This window comes from Ammodytes marinus (assembly GCF_949987685.1).
Source record: "Ammodytes marinus genome assembly, chromosome: 19".
Taxonomy (NCBI): domain Eukaryota; kingdom Metazoa; phylum Chordata; class Actinopteri; order Uranoscopiformes; family Ammodytidae; genus Ammodytes; species Ammodytes marinus.
Window position 1 is genome coordinate 19714183 of NC_137223.1, and position 22316 is coordinate 19736498.

General features: G+C 42.7%; 1 protein-coding gene across 2 annotated transcripts in view; it reads right to left on the reverse strand.

Annotated features, from left to right (window-relative positions):
* Positions 1-1148: 1148 nt before the first annotated feature.
* The window catches only part of flrt2 (fibronectin leucine rich transmembrane protein 2), a 45325-nt gene continuing 24157 nt past the window's right edge, over positions 1149-22316 (reverse strand). The window contains exons 1-2 of one of the 2 annotated variants that reach the window (XM_080048012.1): positions 10277-10840; positions 1149-7889 (exon numbers count right to left, since the gene is read on the reverse strand). In XM_080048012.1, the coding sequence (XP_079904138.1) occupies positions 5459-7441 (1983 nt within the window). In that variant the 5' untranslated portion in view covers positions 7442-7889; positions 10277-10840 and the 3' untranslated portion in view covers positions 1149-5458. Of the gene's footprint in view, positions 7890-10276; positions 10841-22316 lie in introns of those variants that run through there. The other variant, XM_080048013.1, reaches the window with a different exon arrangement.

Here is a 22316-nt window from a genome sequence, read left to right on the forward strand (position 1 = left end):
TGGAGCCAGGTTAGCATGATAGCAGATGTTCCTCATTGACGGGTTCATACTAACTGCGGAAAACATATTTCTCCCTGTATGCATTTATAGATAAAAAACACATGTGAAAGCGACATTTAAGGGGCAACGGGTAAGTTTAATATCAGGTTTTCCCACCTGACCCTGTGATTTTTTGGAATTTATGCTACAGCTTGTTATGCTACAGTCGCTCCCTGTTTTTAACTGACAGTGTTACCGAAAGTTAAGTCTTTTTCACACAAATAAGTCTTTATGGGATAAGATATTCTTTAAATTGTAATGGTGCAGTGCAAATGGGTAAATCACTACTTTGAAACTAGCAAGTGATTATTTAGAATTTAGGAAGAACCTTAGGCACAAACTTATCGACTCAGTCCTGATAAATGCACAGGGGTGAGATCACACACTCTAAATCTTTCATGGTACTCATTACACAGCACGCTAGGAGGGGAAAATAGCAAAGTAGGCGATTTTGGTGCCAAAGTCTTGGTTCTCTTCACTCACTTGGCCTCCCCCAAAAAGCCCACAATTCTGCAATAACAAATCACATTTTGACATTTGGGGATTTTGGGGAAAAAATACCAACTTCCTGCTCAAAACACCAGAGCGGCACACCCTCTTCTGTTTCAGCTGAATGTATGTGGTTAATTGTCATAGTGAGTTAAGATTGGGCTAATGTGGGTTTTTCAAGCGGGGTGGAGGTTAAAACAGCCACATTGGGATGTGGTCACGGGTAGAAAAAAATAAGTTGGACTTTAGGTAGAACACAGAGATTTGGAGAAAGAGTCCATCCTGGGATTTAGTTGTGCCATACAAGTTGAACCAGAGAGCATCCTGGATTTTCCCCCAGCTAAACGCTAAGCTGCAGTGGCTACGCTAAGATGTCTCAAGCTTCCCATAGAGAAAATAAGAGGATAACTTGGCATGGTGTGGCACGGCACAAATCGTTGACCCAGAATTACTAATGTCTGAAGCAAAATAGATTTAGCTTGTTCCTTGACAAACTCTCCTCAGACTGCTTGACAGCTCATGCCAGCAGACAGGGCCAACATAAAAAGACAGAATGAAGGATCACTCATTGACACATGACAGAATATGAACTTTCTCAAACAAAAAGGGAGCGGTCGCTCAAATCCAATGGCTCTTTTATTTTCAAAAAGCTTCACTTAAGTATTTACAGTTTGTGCAAAAACATTTAAAGGTTTCAAGGACTTTACATTGTAAGTTCAACCTCAAGGCACATACATGGAACAAACATCAATATTTCATCATGAGAACAGAATTTTAACTTTGGTTCCTAAGAAAACTCAGTGTGGATGGCCAACGCAACACTGCAGTGTCCCGATAAGTATCCCAACATAGCCGCTTTACATGCACTGTAAATCTCCAGCATTCTTTCTTCAAATCATATGATAACCTTTCAGTACGGTTGCTCATACTGTACCCCAACCACCACTGGGTGATTGCATGGAAGAAAAAAAAAATACTATATATACGTCCAAAACAAAAACGAAAGGCTATGAAGCTAAATACAGTACATGCAAAAATCCTTGATTGAATGTCTCTGGCTAATGGATATTTGCAGTGAGGGTTTGGCGCACAGGAATAAAAAGATGACTTTCAATGTATTCTGCTTTTAAACCACTTTTTTTTATCTGAACTGACCTCTAAGAGATTAAACATAATTATTTCTACGTGATTCAGTGAGCTCCAGGGGAAATTACATCTCGGCACCCTGAAACAGTAATAGTCCCACGTTAGCAGTCTGTAATACCTTTTGTGTAATTTCCATTGGTCACGGCACGGCTGCCACATTCTTTCATCAAGCAAGTAGAAAATTAAGAGTAATGTAGGCTGCAAAACAACCACCAAAGCTCCTTCTACCGCCTGCTTGAATCATTAGCCATGCACCGCTTAAGGTCTGGCACTGTGGACCAACAGTCTCTCGTTAGCTACTGAGTGTCACGCTTAGTGTTGTTCCTCCTGTTAATACTGTTATTGTTGCCACCGCGGCTTCAATCTGTTTTAGAAAATGTGCTTTCTGTTCAGCATTCCTGTTGTCGTCTTGTACGTATGTGTCTCATCCTTTTCTTCTCTGTCTTGCTGCCTCCCACCAAACTCTTTCGGTCTCTCTAGCTATTCATTCAGTCCTGCATAAAAGGTAAGGCAAATATCCGTCTCCATGACACATTCACAGGGGCGAGACGCTATCTGTTGCAATGGTTTGACCCCCCTCTTGTCTGATCTGTACGTGGCCTAAAATATGGGCTTCCGTCTATGACAAAATATAATAAAAATAATAACAGATGCAAATGTTCAAGTGTTCATGGTCGGCTGTGGATATATTAGTAGAAAAAAAAATTCAAATAAAAGAGTGGACATGCTATGATAACCACAGAAGACAGTATAAATGAACCCCAGATCTAAACTGCTTCGAATAAATGTAATAAATTTGCCGTTGGAATCAGATCATTACAAAAAAATAAAATAAGTTTGTTGCAATGCAGATTAACTTATTTTTTGATTTTTTTCTCTCACTTAAAGCAATAGTTTGACATTTTACAGAATATGCTAATTCATTTTTATTTCTGTAAGATGACAGGATTGATACCACTCTCATCTTTGTATGATACATATGAAGTCATTGCCAGCAACCAGTTAAGCTTAAAAGAAAGGTGGAACGCAGGGTGAACCAGCTCGTCTGAAATTGACAAACTCCAACTATCAGCACCTCCTAAGGTCACAAATGAGCATGTGTCTGTTAAATCGATGTAAAAATGAAATGTTGCTATTTTACAGTAGATGTTTTTAAGAGTGGATGGGGGCTAGTCAAGCTGTTTACCCCTGCCCCCAGTCTTCATGCTATGCTAAACTAACATGGCTGCTGGAGGTGGCTTCAAACTAAAGTAAATGTATCTCCCGAAATGCTTAACTATTGCTTCGTATATATGTAGGCCTATATGTCTTTTGAAGATATTCTAAATGAATGTCAAAAAAAAGGGAAAACAGTTGTTTCTTTAAAAAGCATGATTTAAAGACATAATGGCACCAGATGACAAGTTAAGACAGATTTCATTCACTGTGTTTTTTCAGTTCTTACAACACTGTCTTTATTGAACAGAATTGAAACACTGCGGGCTGTGGAAGTCTTGTGCATCCCATGTGATCGTAATCGGAGCTATTGCGGGAATTACAGTAAGTGCAGCTACTTTCAGATATTCCAACTGCAGAGGTGAATCCTCTCAGAGATAATCTCCACAATATGGAAATACTTACAGTACAAGCCCTTTAGAAAACATCATTCCACTTTAGACGTTCGGCCTAGTTAGTGACGATTCCCCCCCCCCCCCCCCGCTCTGTGTATATGTCCGTAGAGCCGTATATGTGCGCCTCACAAAGAGTTAACACACCCTCTCTCTCTCTCTCTCTCTCTCTCTCTCCCAGCATGAGCTGCACGCAGCCAAGTGAAAATAAGGTCTACATATTTTTCTCCCTTATTTGGTCGAGGATTATGAGGAGAGTAAGGGGTAAGGGGGGGATGGCGGGTGGCTGGGAGCTGAGGGGGTCGTCGGTGGGAAATTTCTAAGCTTGGCCCCTCAAAATAAAATCGTGTCAAATCAAATAAAGTCTCCTTAAGAAGTGCATAATGAAGCCCTCTCACTGGCACCTCGCACGGAAAGGGCTGCCACCGGGAGCCAAGGAGCTGAAGGGCTGCAAAACGGTTTTAATTGAGCCCATGCAGGGATCAGAAACGTACCGACGGACAGGGAGACCATGAGACAGAAAATGAGGGTAGATGGGTACAGAATCATAATGGCAGACACTGATGCCGCGGAGTGAGCAGGTGCATTGTTCAGGTGAGCACGAAATAAATGATGTTGGCAGCCTCATAAGTGTATACACAAAGGGGATAAATGATGAGACGCTGGATGAGACGCTCAGTCACAACGGTGCGGCATTGTGAGGATCATGGGCGGAGTGCGATCGTATTGTTCTAATTTCCTAATTCATCAAAAAGCCTAATGAACGCTGGGACAAGGCTGAAATGAGTGGGTGTGTTATTAGCATTACGTGAGCGCTTCCGCAGGATTCATCAGGCTGTCTACACAAAGACACAGATACACACACAGGGAGATATGGAGGCCTTCCCGCGATAGACCACAGTGGTGAAAATCCATATTATTTAGCCATTGAACGCAGAAAACACTGTTAGTTTTAAATGATTCCACATCATTAAGTTGCTCGATGAGCAGTAATACTCTAGACAATGCTGTTTGAGCATGAGTAATGTCGTCTGGGTAATGGACTCCAGGGGAATGGTGGAGGTAAAGTGATATATGCAGCTTTTCTTTCTTTCTTTCACTCTCTCTCTCTCTCTCTCTCTCTCTTTCTCTATCTGCCTTGCCCTCTGCTCCTCTGTCCCACACACGACGCTGAGGCAAAGCGCCCCCTTGTGGCGCCATTTGCAAAAACATGAAAAACCGAGAGTACAGCAGAACAAATCAGAGCATTTCTTCAAAAGGATCTGTGAGTCTCAGCACATCACTGCACCTCAAGGCCACAATAACCCTTTGTTGCTTTTTTTTTAAAACGTGTGTTAATTATTGCACCTCTTCACAAAAAAAGTGCTGAAAATGACAAATCCTTTTTTCAGAGTTTTCCAAAAAGTGTCTCACCTTTGATCCACTAGAAACCAATAGAACAAAGTTAGTGTTAAGGCGCTTTTGGGAAATCTTATTCCAGGCTTTTTAAGCACACCGATGATATTCCCACCTAACATCAGTCTTTGACACATGATCACCACCTCTGCTCATTTCCTGACTCGCTTCCATTAATAAGAAAGTGCACTTCAGTTCTCTTTTGTACACCATGCCACCAGTGAACCAGTGCTATATTTCCACAGCGCTCTAATCAGCAATGTTTGGATTTCTCCTGTGCCGTGTTGTCTTTTCTACTGTTCTGTTGTACTGGGGGGAGGGTTTGCAGTTTCAAAGCGCAAGAAAGGCCATATTTTTGCTTCTGTGGTTAGCAAAGGATCCCAGCCCTCTAAGCGCCCCGACGTTTCCCGAGGCGGACTGCGTTTTGTCAGAAGCTACACCCAGGGTGCCTTGATTGTACAAATCCATGTTCATGTACAGTATACTGACCATTAAAACAACTTCCAAACCCTGCTGGTTATAAAAAATTAACACTTTTATCTCTTTTTCTAAGAATAAAAAAGATAGCAGAGAATCCCAACATTATTATCCACAGTATAAATTACACATCGTAGACAGAACTTGGAAATATATATAGTACAGTTATATTTCACTAGAATTTTTATGTATTTCTGTTGTCTACACAAACAGTGTACGTGTATGTGTTTATGCATGTATTGTTAAGTTTCTCTGGTGTGTGTGTGTGTGTATGTGTGAATGCCACTGTACTATTTGCTGCGGCATCACGTGTGGCAGAACTCTGTACTGGGCACGTTGCTGCTCTTGCAGTAGGCTATGCTGTTGTTACTGTGGTGACAGTCTCTAAATCCAATTCCCCCGTTGGGCGTGTAGATGGGCTGAATGCGGAAATCTCCCTTGAGCAGCTGCTCATTGTTCAGCGCCACTATCTGGAAACTGGTCTCAGTCATCTCAAGAATGGAGTTATCCTTCTTGGTCCCGGCCTCGCAGTAGTCGTCTTTTCTCCTGCCCCGGTTGTATTTCCACTTGTTTGACTCTGACCGGCTCTTCCTGTGCATGTGCCAGCAGAACAGGCTGAGCAGTGTCACCAGGATGATAAGCACCGCCCCGCCAATGATCCCTGCCATTAGCAGCGTGGAGTTGATGCTCTCCTGAGGAGCTTGCTCTCTACCAGGAGGCTTGGTAGACGTGGCAGCCTTGGTCCTGGCCTCGGAGCATATAGTATCCTCTCCGGGCCGGTAGGAGTTAAGGGTGTCCAGCACGTGCACACAAATCCGATACACTGACCGCGGCTCCAGGTTGGTGAGGCTTATGTGCCGGCGGTCCCCACTCACCGTCCTCTCTCGCATTCCTTCGTTTATTTGGCTCTGAGCTCTTTTGACCCAAGTGACCTTGTAGGCTGTGACAGTGAAATAGGAGGCCCAGCTCACCTCAATATTGGTGGAGTTGATTACGTGGAAGGAGATCTGAAGGGGGTCCTCGTAAGGAGGCAGGGGCCCCGAAGGGTTGTTATGGATCGGGGGTAAGGGAGGGGAGGGTGATTCAAAGTAGTAAGGAAGGGATGTGGTGATGGTGGTGGAGACAATGGTGGTGATAGGGGTGGTGGTGGGTGGGGGAGGGGGTGTGGAGCGGAGGGTGGGCCAGGGTGGTTGGTCAGTGTCTACTGGGCACTCGATAATATCCAGCGTGAGCTCTCTGATCGCCATGCCACGCACCTGGTCTGGACTCAGGCACACGAACCCTCGGGCGTTGACAGAGGACGGCAGGGACTTGAGCCACACCACCACCCATTTCACAGCACAGTCACATCGCCAGGGGTTATTTCGCACCATGAGGTGCCTGAGGCTCGACAGGCCATCAAACACACCCTGTGTAAGAGTCTGAAGCTGGTTGCTGGAGACATCCAGTTTTTCTAGCCTGTTTAGGGCAGCGAAGGCCGCTACGGGGATCTGGTCAATCTGGTTCTCCTGCAGGCTGAGTTTGACCAGTGACTGGCTGGGTAGGAGGGGAGGGGGGAAGGTGAGTGAATTGCGGGCCAGGGCCAGCTCACGGAGGGTGGACAGGTCCTGGAAGGTCCCTGGTGCAATGCCCTCGTCCGTCAGCAGGTTCCCGTCCAACAGGAGGCGTTGCAGGCGCGTCACATTCTGAAAGGCATCCTCTGCAATGACAGCAATGCGGTTCTCGTCCAACCGCAGCTCTTTAAGGTCCTCGGGAAGGCCTATAGGGATACTGCTTAAGTGGTTCTTGGTGAGGAAGAGGAGTTTGAGGCTTACCGCCTCCCTAAAGGCCCCTTCTTCCACTCCCACTGTGGAGATGGAGTTATCGTCCAGGTGCAGCTCCTCTAGTTGAGTCAGCTGAGCCAGGGCTGCCTTGGAGATCGTTTGGATATTGTTCTCCTGGAGGTGCAAGATCCTGGTGTTTTTGGGCAGATTGATTGGGAACTCGTCCAGCTGGTTGCCATAGAGATACACAGTTTCTACAGTTTCCACATTGTGAAGTTCCATGGGAAAGCCAGCATTGTTTATCTGGTTGTTATGTAGGTAGAGGACTTTGAAGCCCTCCTGTATCCCCAGAGGCACTGATGTCAGGCTGCGTTCGTTGCAGTACACAAACTGGTTGTCACAACGACATTCATCCGGGCAAGAGGCACCCGGGCTGAACTGCAATTGGAGGCTTAGGATGACAGTCAACCAACATTGCAAGAATGAAGCCCAATCTTTATTCCAAGGTCCAGCCAGAAACTCCATAGTGGAAAAACAAACCAGGAAAGGGCAAAACCGACAATAAAAAAGAACTGTGAGGGAATAAGACGAAAATGTAAATCAAAAAAGGCAATGACGTATATATCCACCAAAAAAACAGACGCACGAAATGCCCAGTTAGGAGAGTTTGGGAATGATGCAGTTTAGCTGCGAAACGAGCAGGAAACTGTGGGAGTAATCCTGTAAATGCTAGTCCTCAGCTCGAGAGCGATGGTCTCATTAGTGGTGGCCGGTCCTCTGACTGACTCCATCCATGCTGAGACATCAGACCATTGCAGGACTCTTCACTCGTTGCTCCATGCAGAGCTCAGCCAGGGCCAATTTGAAGCCACACAGTAGAGAGCCACCGCGGGCTCCACTCGCCTGTCCGTCACACACTGCTGGTCCCCGACCGGGGCAGAGTCCAAGGGGGGTGACATTTGGATTCAGAAACCTGTGGGAAAACAAAGAAGTACCAGATTAGTATAGTTTAGGGGTGGCCTGTTCTTGGAAAAAGGGCCTCTCTTTCCCACCGTCTTCCTCTGTTTCTTTATTTGACATACAAACATGCACACGAACGTACGCACTCACACACACACACACACACACACACACACATACACACAGAAACCAACTGTTCCTTTCCATGCATTGTTTCCCTCATGGGCTGGGTATTAATGAAAAAGCTTGAGTCAAAAATCTGATAAATATTCAGAACTGCTCTTGCACATCCGGTTTCACAGACATAAAGAAGGCTATTATCCCTTCCACTGAATCAAAGGAGGGAATAGACCACTTCAAGGACACACACAGACTTATGGATTCAGTGGTTCTGAGCAACATCAGTGCTGCTTAATGGAAAACATGCTAAAACGAGATTACGCCAATGAAAAGACAACACCTTCTTTGTGTGACAACATTTCCTAGGGGGAGAGGACAAACCAGAAAACAAGTAACAGCTGTCTTTTTTGTCGTATGCTGACCGTGTGGGCAGAGGTACACGAGTAAACACACAGGTGCTTACAGTAAACAGAGGCAATTGTTCTGCCCTTGGCCAAAGGAGGAGCTCGTTATCAAGCACAGCCCTGTACACACCATCAAACGCAACAAAGATTTAAGGCCAAGAAGAGTGGAATTAAAAAAAACAAAGGACCATGCATATCGGCTCCCCCTCTCTCCAGAGTGACATACACGAGCTGTCAAATGAAATGGGATTGGAAAATAATTTAGTCCCACCACCTGCAATAAATGATCGATACAGGCTATTTTTCAGCACGGAGAGGCTTGTAGTAAAGCACAAGGCCACTGGCTTACAGTAGACCCCCAGATCCATTATTCCAAGTTTTATGACCCATCAAACATTTTTTCCCCTCCTCTTCCCCCGACACGATTGAAAGATACCGCTTGTCATCGTCGGCTTTTAGCTTAACTTGCAGCTCCACCCGGACTCAATGTGGGATGACACACACTAATGGGAGCGATGCCTTGAATGCTAAGCACAGGCACGGCCATGAGCGTTGGCTGAGGTGTCCTGCAGGGTTGTCAAGGAAAAGGAGTAGCCCAACAGCCTCATAAATAAGGAAACATTCAGAATTCTTGCTGTTTTGCCTGAATTCTGTGTTACACAATTTCAGGTTTTCCAGATGTGTGGCAGCCATGACAGAGAGCTTTAATGTGTAGAGAAAGAAAGAAAAAAATATATATATAAAATAATAATTGAAATTGTGAAAAACATAAAATGCATCTATTTGCCGTTGTGGCCCTGCTTCTTCAAAGTCCCTGTATTGTTTGTGGATGCGCCAGTATGGGCTCATTGTGGCAGTAAGGAGAGGAAAAAAAAACACGATCCTTTGACACACTTCTCTTATCTACTTCTCTAGATTAAAATAGCAAAATGTAATCAAATAAGCTTTGGGGAGTAAAAGCAACCACATGAGGCGATCAAATGTGCCTGACACAGCAGCAGAATCAACAGCAGAAGGCAGCACCATCAAGATTATTATAGCTGCATAAATAATATGTCACCGTGAATTCAAATAATAATGTCAAAAAAAGAAGAAGCAATGATGTCAGGTCGCTCTTTACTTGACACGAGCAGACCTGGTAAATGGCCGACATGGATAGATCAGGGAGGGAAAGTAAATGAGGACTCTTTTTTTCCCTTTCTTTCTTTTTAAAATTGTATTTCCAGCCGAGGGAGCACAGCTTCTCACCGCCGTATGAACGCTGTGTGATATGTGGCCCGGACAATCCGATTAGAATCGGATTTAGCAGCAGAAACGCAATTAAAAGTTTAAAATGGATCGAGTGTTAAAGAGGCGATAAGAGGCGGATCAGGTAGTATACTTCAAAGCCTGCCACACCGAGCGTTGTTCATTTGAATTAATTATTTCAAAAGGGGAATTGAAAACCGTGCATTTTATTGAGAGTGACCCTCTCTCCCCCCCCCCCCCCCCCCCCCCCCACCACACACACACACACACACACACACACACACACACACACACACACACACAAGAAAGGAAGAAGAAAAAAAGTCAGATTTTCTTTGTGGGGGCAATCTTTTAGGCGATCCAACGCCAAATGTACCTCCTGATAAAAATTTTTAATTGATTTTAAAAAGTATGTGGGATTTGAGGAATGGATGTCGTAATTATGAATATATTTGCCGGCTGAATTTTTGGGGCAATAAGGGAAAAGCGTTATTCTGGATCTGCTTTTATATGGGCTGGCTTTAGGTTTATACATCACACATTTCATTGAGATTTTATTTTGCCTGGCATTTAACCTCTACATTTCTATGCCCTGTGTTGATTGAGAAACATCCACTGTGTAGCCTACCTTTGGTGAGCCTTTATCCATTACAAACCCCCGCTATCGCGTTCAACTTTTCCCCAGTTCTCCGAGCCACTGTCCTTCATGCGGTCCTGCTGTATGACCGTGCGTAAAGGTCCGTTCGGCAAAGCTTGCGCGAGTCTGTTCCGATCGGCAGCGTGAACCCGGTACACACGATACACAGCATATTCCCTTGCATGGGTCCCCGGCTGTCCAACACTTTTTTTCTGTCTTTTAAAAAATGTATGGAAAATAAAATGTTTCCCAGCTCCCGTGCGCTTCACAACGCAGCTCCTCCGCTTTAAGTCAACGCCGTCTGCAGAGCACGGGGACCGGAGAGAACGGTGGCGGCAGGGTTATCGCAGAGCCCACTTCTTCTCCCCTTCCACACTGTGCCAGAACGGTGAGGAGGACGCGCTCGCCCAAGTGTCCGCCGCCTGATCCGCCACCACCACGGGCCATGACGGGCCAGCTGCGTTCGTCCGCTGAGCTCTTTTAGTGGGGAATCTAGACAACTTGCCTTCGGTGTCTCCTCCGCGCGCGAGTCTGAGACCGGTCTCCCTGCGAGTTGTTTTCTTTAGATGGATTCAGTTGATAGTGCGACGTGTGTGCTCTGCTCACCTCTCTCTCTCTCTCTCTCTCTCTCTCTCTCTCTCTCTCTCTCTCTCTCTCTCTCTCTCTCTCTCTCTCGGTCCCTCCCTCCCTCCCTCCTCCCCTCCTCAGAATAAAGAATGCACATCTCCTCCAGCAGCTTTCAGCCACAGATCCTCCCTGCTGCCCTCACACTGCAGAAAATAGTTTGTCCCTCAACACACTTCATACATGCTATCTGTGTGTCTGGCCGATCTTGCCCCACGACGGTGCCTGAGCTGCCATGCATTTGATTTTTTTTTAAATGCAGGAATTCGGCTTGAACTCACATTTTGAACGAAAAATCACTACAGGCCAGAGTCCCAGTTCGTCTGGATATATATGGGGTTGGGGCCATAAAGTGCCCCTAAGCCGTATTAGCTGTTTTTTAGGAATATGTGTTGACTGCTATAAGATCCTATTTTAAGGCCTGTTCTCCCCAGTTCTTTCGGAAGGATGAGTTTTTTTTCTTCATAATTGCTGGTTAATTGAGAATCAGTCCCCCTTTTTCTCTACTTCCAGAACTTTCTCCCAGTGATTTGAAGCATTTGCCTGCATTGTGTTGTGTTCCACTCCCTGTCTCAGTGATAATAGACTCATTAGGCTATTTGTAAGGCTTTGTTACTTAACATACACAAGCCTAGAACAGGTTGATCATATCAGTAAAACAAAACCTTGCTATCTCTTAATTTTGAGGTTTTGACAATAGTCCCAATCGGCTGGAATGAATAATTAGCTTAGGGTGGCTACTACTTTGCTAATGTTAGCAAATGGGAAATAAACCTGCTTTTCAGTAACTTTATTTTTTTCTCCTTTTCCCAAATACAGTATATTCAGCTTGTGTTCATGACTGTAATGCTCACTTGGTCAAAAATGAGCAAAGAGTATAGGCTATACATAGGGATTTAGACACAGCAGGTAAAACATAGTATTTTTTCCAGGTTTAGTAGCCCATACCTTGCCTGTTTGTGCTATATTATCAACCAACAGACATTATCTCAACATTTGTTCAACCATAAACCTCAACTTCTAAAGCACTTACATCAACTAAACTTTCCATAATGGTTCTTTACTCTGCAGGTCATCACATCAGGATTTATTCATATGTTGTTCATTGTCTGGTTTATAATACATGCTGAACATGTATTGTTGAGATCTGTATATAGACTTGTTGTATTAATAATGTGAAAAGAAAGTCTGTAAAAACTTTGGACACTAATATGTTGTACAATGAAATAAGATTTTAATTCTGGCTTTATCAAACATCTTGATTTGATTTTGTTTAAGAGATGCAAATGTGAGCATAATTAGTCAGCTATTGCCAAATTTGCATAATTATTCAACATTTCTGGAAAAAAATTGTTACACAAAAAAAATCATTGTCTTAATTGAAGTTATCAACTGGCAAAGTTTCATGATTTAAAAATGTTTCCCTGTTCATCAGCAGTGTCTCAACCTTAGAAAGTGTATTAATAAAAGTGATAGTGCCTCTTACTTTGGTGACGTGACTTTGTGGTACCAACTGACAATGTCATGCGGGTAACGTTACAAAGCTAGGCCAACTGGCTTCCATTAGCTCGCTCGTTTCCACTTTCAGAGTGAAATGCAAAGTAGCACAAGAGTTCCTCCCAAATGTTGCAAAGTGACAGGCAGCTGCTAGGGGACATCTTATTGGCACATTAAAACCGGAAAAAAATACTTTTATTATAACATTTTCTGTTGGCTGCACAGGGCATTGGCGTGCAAGACAGAGCTTCCTCTAGTTCACCATGGTCAAATGCCTGTACCCAGAGGCTTGAAGATTCAATGCCGTTTCCACAAATATGTCAAAAGCAGTCCAACAATAAAAGTACAATGGCCATAGCCTCAATACAATTTGTATTTCCTTACACAGGAAAGGGAATGCAACTAACTAGCAGAAGATAGGAGAATTCAGTCTGCATTCAGTCTGACTTCAAAACTACCAAAACTGTCATGATCTGAGTTTTGCATATTAGTTTCTAGCCAGGGGGGCACACAGGAGTCATGAGACCCCCATAGGTCAGCAGGTGCACTTCTGCCTTTGATCTTTGCCTTTGCTTGCCAAATATTATTCATGTACAGTAGCTCTCTGGCTTTTCTGCATATATAACTCCAGGAAACTTTCCGGACAAATTATGCGTTTCCGGCTGAAATCACTAATGTCATTTTGTCCAATCAGGCGGTTTCGTTGCGCGTGCCATTGAAGTCTTCTGATACGTCGACTGTGCACGGGATGATTTGGTTGTTCTCAGTGTTTGCCTTTCATGTTTAATTTGGGCCGCCACGTCCCCGAGATAGACGGCCGTTGTGAGGCCCAGTCCACAGCATTTAATTCCTTCATAAATCAAGCTTCTGTACGTGGCATGAATTATTGATTGAGTGAATTTAGAGGAAACAGCCTATTTTTATTTTCCCCTTGATGGACATGTTTTGCAGCAGTGCGCTCTCTTCCTGCTCGATGCAGCACTACGGAACGTCTGTCTCTGGCACGCCACCGGGTATACAATGACAGACACTTAAATGGACGAGAGAGGGGCTCAAGCCATTGTCTGGCGTGTTAATTTGATTTTCTTCCTTGTTGTCAGGCAAAATAACGTGGTGAGAGTTGGATGTGAAATAGCCTGAGCATAGTGATTGCATGAGATCAACATTTATTTTAAATAAAGCTTATTGGAATTGATTTTAATCTTCTGCAAGTGAAAATGTTAACCATGTTGTACCTTCTTCTGTCAGCCTTGCTCTTAGTCCCTTTAAACCCAAATCCACCAAATCCTTCTAACTATGTCATTTTGAGAATTAGGGGATATCAAATCAGATTTTTGTAAAACTTATTGAGACTGACAACTTTAATATCATGTACTGTATTGTTTTTTGTTTTACTATTCTTGAACAGATTTCCAATGGCTTCAAGGTTGGTGAGAAAAAAAGTGCACATATTTACAATCTTTAGCCTACTGCACAAATGCATAGAGATATTTCAGTCTACGCCCTCTACTGAGTCTCAAAGTGGAAATTCCCCTCGTCAGAGACCTTCCCATGGTGTTTGGTGTGGCATATTTACTCAGCACGCTTGTGTACCTTGATAAAACTGCTGATACACGTGACCCCGGAGCACATCAAAGCCCGCTCTGTCCACATGTGACTGTTCAGGCCGCTAGCAGTGTTAAAGAGTGGGTAAATAGGGCTGGGTAAAAAAAGAAGTCTACTCAGATGTGCAGATATAGGTTTCTCCCTTGTTGGTGTTCATTCAAATCCCCTGAGACATCATTAGCTTATCACATTTCTCCTTGCATGAATTTACATCTGGACACCGAGAGACACTTCAAAAGGTGCCAACAACATCAGTGTTTAAAAACCTCCCCACAAGTATTGGCAAGATCTCTTTGCAAGAACAAACTGTGTGGAAGCCACAGTGATATTGCAAATAACTGAAGCCGTGATATAATCAGTCCTTCCCCTGGAGATTTCAGTGGCTTAAAGAAAAATATGCGGCCAGTGTTTAGAGTGGGCAATCAATGCCTTCATTAATTAATGTATAAGGCAATGTAATTATGTTTACCCCCGTCGATTATCAATCAACAGGTATCTAATGCAACAGCATGGCCCCCAGAAGAGAACAGTGTATTTTCACTGCTGAGGAAACTAGTCAGCCAACAACATATATTTTACTCAAGGAGTGATGTTAGGGGAGGCCATGGAGTCAGGAGATTGCACCGAGTACCAGAGCCGGCTTTGGCCAGAATTAATTTTTTTCTTTCACTTTTAGATCTTTTTTTGTTGTTGTTGTTGTTGTTCTTTCTCTGTGTACTGTAAACACATCAGGATTGACACAGAGAAATTCAATATACAGTTCAGGCACAACAAATGCAAAGTAAACACCTAGTAAGACACCATGTTATCTCCCACATGATAAAACACAGCCCTGTAATCAGAGTGAGATTAACCAACATTTACCTCCTCACCTTCTTCCCTGGTTAAAGTCAAACAAAATCGACTCCTGAGTCCTGACTCAATACAGCACTGCTGCGTCTGAGCCTCCCTAATGCCACATGGGCTGTACTAATACAATATATTGGTTTGTAAGGGCGTACAGTTGCTAATGGCAAGAAACTGCAGGCCAAAACATTGTTTTTTTTAAGAACTGGTCAATTTTGAGATTATATGGCTATTTTGCTTTCATTACATGTCTTACTTCATATAGTACAAATAAACGGCCCAAAATATACATTCAGGTGTGTATTGGACGAAACCTTGTTTGTTTTTGTCTGTATAGTTCTCCTATACAACCATCTTTAAAGGCCATTATCTCAACATTCTTTTTTTAATGCTCTGAACCAATAATCTTAACTTCTAAAGCACTGTAAACATAATAAGTAAGATATTGATACATTTGCATATTATTTCAAATGTTTCTGAAAAAAATTAATACAAAAAAATACTGAATTATTTTAGTAGTGAACTGGCGCAGTTTCAGGATGATATATATAAGTTAAAAATGTGTCTGGCCTTAAAAGAAGAGAAAAATAGTGTGTGGGCAGTCAAAAGGCCGGCGGCGACGCTCAATCAGGGTCATTTCACGAGTAGCAGCACACTCTCACATGAGCATGTGAATTATAGGGGAGGCAAAGTGAATGCAGTGTCCGGACTGAATGCTGCCCTGTGCTAATGCCAGGCTGTAAAAACACTGACTTGACAACAAGCAAGCCCCTGTAGTTCTGCTGAGGGAGGGACAGGGGGAGAGAGAAGCAGTGAGAGAGGCGAGTAAGGGGAAATATGCAGAAGAAAAAAGAGTTAAAGAGGTTTAAAAAATCGCTCAAAAAGAGGACAGGGAGAGAGGATTGTGGATTAGAGCTGTGTATCTGCCATGTGGCTGCCATGTCATCCTTGTCCTCCTAAGATGTAATACCTCAGACAACTGCTTAGCAACGTATCATTTGTTGAGATAAGCGGTGGCCATTTTGAGCCGCTCTCTGCTATAAACACAGCATGAAGGAAGGATCCACGCTTGCAAGGTCCTACTTGGTTTGTACTGTCCTGTTCAGTGCACCCATAGGTGAGCACTACATTCAGTACATCAGTGAAACCCCAAACCTTACTCTTATTTTCAGAATCCTCAAAGACTTTTAGATCATTTCACAACTTGTGCATCTTTTAAGCCACGGCTAAATTAACATTTTGTACGGACTGTAGATAAACAGTTCTAATTTATTGATCGCCTGACTAGGGCCACCATCTATTTGCCTTGTTTATATTTAGTGATGTCTTTCAAACATTTGCATGGACTATCATGAAATTTGGTACATATCTATGCTGCCCAGAATATGAACCCTACTATTGATCGACTTGATTTAACTCTTTAAAATACAATTCCATATTTGTGCAACCTTCATTGTTTTTATAAACAAAGTTGACCGTTTACCTACTTACTTCAGCATGTTAGCATGCTAACATTTGCTAATCAGCAATAAACAAAACAGCCGATGTCATAGGTTTTGCAGGTATATCATCATAAACCCAAGTATTGAGCCAATTATAATGAATTATTTTTGACCTGATGGCAGCGCTGGAAGAAAAGTCCAGTGATCACCAACGTTGTTACACTAGTGACTGTCAAGGCAAAGTGCTAGTGCTAGACCTGGTCTATTGTCTGGATGGAGAAAACGAAGGGAAACAAAAAGGTTTCAAGCATCTGAAATGCATGGGTTTGAAACAGAATTTAGGATTTAATGAGATGTCTAACTCCGTATGACATGGCACAAACAACACATGATTGTTCACTCAAATATGTTATGTTGGTGTTGTATTGCTTACGTTAGCATACACATCCTCACACTGCTTCTCCTGCTGGGTGTACGCTCAGCTTTGAATGAAGGTTTCCAGGTATATACGCATATTTCTTTTGCAACTTCAGGCATTAAGGCATGCATAACTTGGGGATATAGGTCAAACGCCCTCATTTATACTTTATCTGTATGTCCACTTCATTTAAGTCGTTTCCTCCAGTCCCCAGTGTGACTTCAGGCATCTTCTTGGGATTAGATCTATGGGCCGTGTAATTATGTTGGTAGATTAAGTTTAAACTGGTCGTTTAAATGAGGAAAAAGGTCCTCGAGATTTGTGCTTCAAATACAAAAAAAAATAAAAAATGCTTCTTCCTGCGTGTGCAAGAAACTAGAGAGAAGCCCTTGTTTTGTGCTGCCTTATCTCCCAAAACCTATTGTTTAATTACCACTGGTGTTTCACAGCTAAACATTTTTCAGCCCTAATCTTCACTTAAGCGTTCCCTGGAAATGGTGGTGGGCAATAATGCTGTCTACATTTGGTCAAATATTCATGAGAAAAAGATACAACGCAAGGTTGCACAATCCAAGTTCTTTATGTGTGGTTGTTTTTAGCATTAAAAGGCTCAAGTGTGCGTGTTTTGAGAACATTACCAATCCCATGAGTTTCACCTTATTTGGTGAAAATATGCTGCTACATTAATTTGTGTAGCGCGGTGTTGGGTATCTTCTCAGCCAAAAACAAGAGTAACACAGCACTGACTTGCTAAAAACACCCGTGCTTTTTAGGAGTCAAAGTAAAGGGACCTCTGAGACCGGAGATCATCAGAGGAAGAATAGAAGAGGAGGGAAATAGACAGATGCCAGGAAAGAGCAGGTCTTGGGGTCACGCGAAAGATGGGCCTGATCCCACCTCCAATCCCTGAAGCTTTTCTTTTGTTTGAAGTCACATCTGGGCTACATTTCCCCCTCTGAGTTGAGTCAAGAGGAAGTCTTCTGGGTGGGTGGAAGGGCCGCTCCTGCCTCCCAGGCTAAACTGTACAAATAGTGCAGATCCATGAGTCACTAAAACTAGGGACTGAACCAGCCAATGTCCAGACCATGATTCGAATCTCATCTCTGATGACTGTTGCAAATACAAAAGGTGTCTTATCAATATCAGTCATGCCAAGATGTTTGAGATAAGATTAAGATAAGTAAGCAAAATTGCTTAATCCATCCTGCAAAATGTGTTAACTTCCTATGGGGGTGCTAGGGGTAGGAAAACATTCACTACGGATCCAAACATAAAGCGTAAATTACCGTCTTCAGCAATGCCAACAAACTGGGTTAATTGTTTGCTGCTGACTGGTGAAAAGGTTTACGTTTCCCTCTAAGTAAACATCAGTTCAGTGGTTCCCAACCAGATGGTCACGACATGTATCTAAGGGGTCAGCAGAGGATTTAAGGGGGAATTTATTATTTAAGATGTAGGGAAACTACAATGAGAGTCTTATTTTGCCAAGCAAAATTATATGGAGTTTTTTAATCTTCCCTTTTTTCATGTGAAACATTGGCCGATTTCTCATCTTCAGACACAATCCGGACACTGATTTGAACAGTATTAGGGGTTCACATGCAATACAACACAAAAAGAAGGTAGAACCTTACATTGGCATCAGGATTTCCCAAAACACAGTTGTGCAAGTTATATTACAGCTTAAATATTCAAGTATTAAAGGGGCACTCCACCGATGGAGATCAGCTTACTCATCACAAGGAGAATTGCTCAGCTTGTGAAAACAGTCATTCTGTAGTAAAAAGTATTTAGCCTGATGATGGCATCTGAGTTATCTCGGCTTGGGTTTTAAAATTACATTGGAAATTATAACAGAAATCTAGCATTACATACTTTGGCTTCGGAGTATGAAAGACGTGGGCGTTTAGCAGGCAGGGAGCGTCTAATGAAAGACTGTTGGGCTGCAATATGGGAAATGTGAGATCCAGTGTTTTTGGAGTTTTTCCCGTACTAGAATAGAATATCTTGGTTTCTGCTCCTTTGACTTTGACCATTATTTGTTATCTCCTAAAGTGGCCAACTTTATTGAAATGCAATACCAGATCATACAGAAGAGTTGAAACTACTGCTTTGGGCTGTTTAGTTTAAACCAACTACATGTAGTTATAAGAAATGGCGAAACACATTAAAAAGGTTTTAACAGTAAAAATCTAGATTTTATTATCACAAATAAAATGGTGCTTCACGGGGCTTTAAAATAGTTAAAGCGCTGTAAAATTACTTTTTATTCAAATCAGTGAATATCTCCTCCTGATTATGCTACCTGTCCGTACTGTGTGTGCAAAAAGAAAAATGCTGTTAATACACAGCCTAGGCTCTGTCAACAGGTATGTAAACAAAGGGTATGTAAACAAAGGGGGCCCACATAGCTTGCAGCATGCCCGTTCACAGACTAGGCTGTGTATTAAGTCTGGAATTTTATTCGGCGTACACACAGAATGTACAGGTAGCGGATTGTGAGGAGATATTCACCTATTTCAACAAGCATTCTCCAAAATAGCTGGCTCTACCTTGAACTGAATTAAAGTTTCAGCCAAGGTTTTTGAGCCAATCATTAATTTCCTGTAGAATATTAAATACGAGCATAGTACTTTACAATTTAAATTAGATTACGAGCCAAGACCAATAGAAAGGGGGAAAATGATTGGTAATGCATTTTCATAAAAAATGAATTAAAAAAACACAATTATTTCTTCTTAAATAATTAAAGAACAAATTAGTGATAAAGTATGTCTTAACCTGTGACCAGCACCTTGATTTGATCAGGCCCTTACAGCTGTGCACAGCTGTTTAAAGGCTCAGCCTTGTGCTCAAGTGACAATCTATGTTTATCTTCGGCTTTCCCCTCCTACTAATTAACTAAGCCCTGAAACACCACAACACCCAGGTCCCCTGAACCTTTTTCTTTCTGACAGCTTCCCCCTGCAGCTGATTTATTATTGCATGATTTCAAATTAGTGCTGAGTGCAGAATGTCTCACAACAATTTACACTCACATGACCCAGGCCACTTATTAATTTCTAAACTTTAATTAGAGATCATTACTATGTAGTGCAGATAGTGTAGTTTAGTATGTACAGATATATAATGTAAAACTGGCTTATTTATTTAGCCCCAAATAAAATAAAGAGTAGATGATTAGTGTTATCATCCTCATAATATTTTAATTTAGCGAGTTAGATCATCCCAAACACACACACACACACACACACACACACACACACACACACACACACACACACACACACACACTCTCTCTCTCTCTGGGGTTGAGGCAAGGAGGTTGTTCATTTTTTGACTTGGCTTCTATGCTCCCTCGTCCTGGCTTCCAGATTAAATACTAGGCCAATCTTTATTCCTCGTGGAAAGTTTTAATTGCCTGGGAAGCAAAGAGACATTTTAGCTTGCAGTGCAGCCGGAAGCAAACATGGTAATGGGAAAGGGTTGTATTATGTATTCCAGCCCTCCCCTTGCCTTTCAGAGAGAGAGAGAGAGCAATCCCTGTGATGCATGAGGCAGGAATTTTGGATAAATCCAGATTACATCAGAAATCAGATGAAAACAGGGTTCAAAAACACAGACAGCTAAAGTATAATCACACTGTCAGATGCCGCTAAGCCACAGTGTTTAATCCTTTGCCACTGCTTGTCCTTTTCTATCAAGCTTCATAATTTAATATTATTATCCCATGCCTTAATGATATACCCGTTTTTCCCCTCTGGTTAATTCATCATCATCAAAAAACATTTTTCAAGTATTTTTTTTTCTTTCTAGCGACAATCACAGCATAAGCCTTGGCGAGCTTACACTGTAACTTAATGCTTTATGGTATTAAAGCCTGGCGTGTGTTCATTTGCTCGTATTCTGGAATTATTGCTCACAAGTTGAAATAAAACTCCTTCTCCACAATGCCATGCCCCGGAGACAAACAGATGCAGATGAAGCGGTCGGGATTACTATTTTCTTTTTCCGTCGCGTGCTGACAGCCCTAGTACTTTATCTTTTTGTTTACAGGATCCTCCAGTGCTGCTCACCACGTTGTGAAGAGCATAATTTGAGATTTCGCTAAATAGCATTTTTGCCCCATATGGTTTTGCTGAGGCGGTAGCCCCCTTTAAAACAATCTGCGGTTCCATCTGGTCACTGTGGTTTTTGCCCTACTCGCCTGTTTGTCCCCCCCCCCATCCCCTTTGCTTTCACTTACTGCCGCAGCATGTCACCCCACAAAGAGAATACAATCTCACGACACATCCTGAGGGGGTGTCTCTAGGTAGATGCCGACACAGTGGTGTGAACCTGAAAACCATACTCGAGTAAGAGTAGAGATACCTTACTCAAACAATTACCCTTTAACACGTCACCCTTTCAAATCCCACTTAAGTAAAAGCACAAAAGTATCTTATTTTAAAAGCATTTAAGTATCAAGAGTAGGAAAATGTACTTATTTTCATTGAAATATTGATTGTCTTTGCTAGGTAAAGATGATAAATAATTAAAAAGAAAAGCAGCTGATTCTCAATTTGAGAAGTTGGAGCCATGAAATTTTTTGGCATTTTCGCATTAAAAGTTACTATCATCAAAATAGTCACACTGTTTTATATACTCTTCATATGTTTCGACTTCAAAAATCCTTATTGTTAAAGTTCCTCGTGACTTAAGTCATCAGATAAATTAAGTGGAGTTAAAAGTAGAAAGCAGCATGAAAAGAATATACTAAGGTGAAGTACAAGAGCCTCAAACTTGTACATAAGCACAGTGCCTAGTTACATTACACCTCTGTGCTGACTAAATAACCAGCGCTCCTTTTGGGGGGCTTCTGGGACTCCCGATGAATCAGTGCGCCTGGTCCAGCTTTTACTGGCCTGGTCTCACCGAGGAAGAGAACAAAGAGGCTCAGAGGAAAAGGTAGCCGGCGAGAAGGGGAAAGAGTGGAGGGGCTGAGTTTGGTGTGAGCAATAATGTTCGGGCGTAATCGATTCATTGGGATCTGCTTTCATTGCTCATCCCCTCACCGCGCGGCAGATCACTCTTCCTCTCTCTCGCTCAGGTGGCATGGGGCCCAACCCTGGCGCCTGCCACCCTGCCCAGATTAATTGAAGCATGCTGTTGTAAATGAATCACATATGGCTAATATCCCCCCCCCCCCCCCCCCCGTTTCCCCTCTCCGGCGCACGCTAGCATTACCTATCCCCGTTTGGGTTCTATTTTTGGTAATGGCCGACTTAACTCATGTCCCTTTCTCTCTTATTTTTAAGGAAGTACTTGCTCATCAAACACAAAGAGAGCGAGAGGAAGACGTAGAAGAGTGTTTAAAGGTAGCCAAGGTCAGGTGCTCATTGCTTTCAGTTCACTGTAAAATTCATGACTTCCCTTTTGGTTTTTTCATTTGTCTCTTTTCGACGCTCCACTCTTTTGCTCTCGACTTGGCACAAAGCAGATTAATTACGCTGTCGTACAAAAGGTAGGAGTAAGCCGGTGCACCTGTCCCTGATGCCACCTATAGCATTAAGATGAATGTGTCATAGCTTTAGTCTTTATTAGTTATTTATAAGACCCG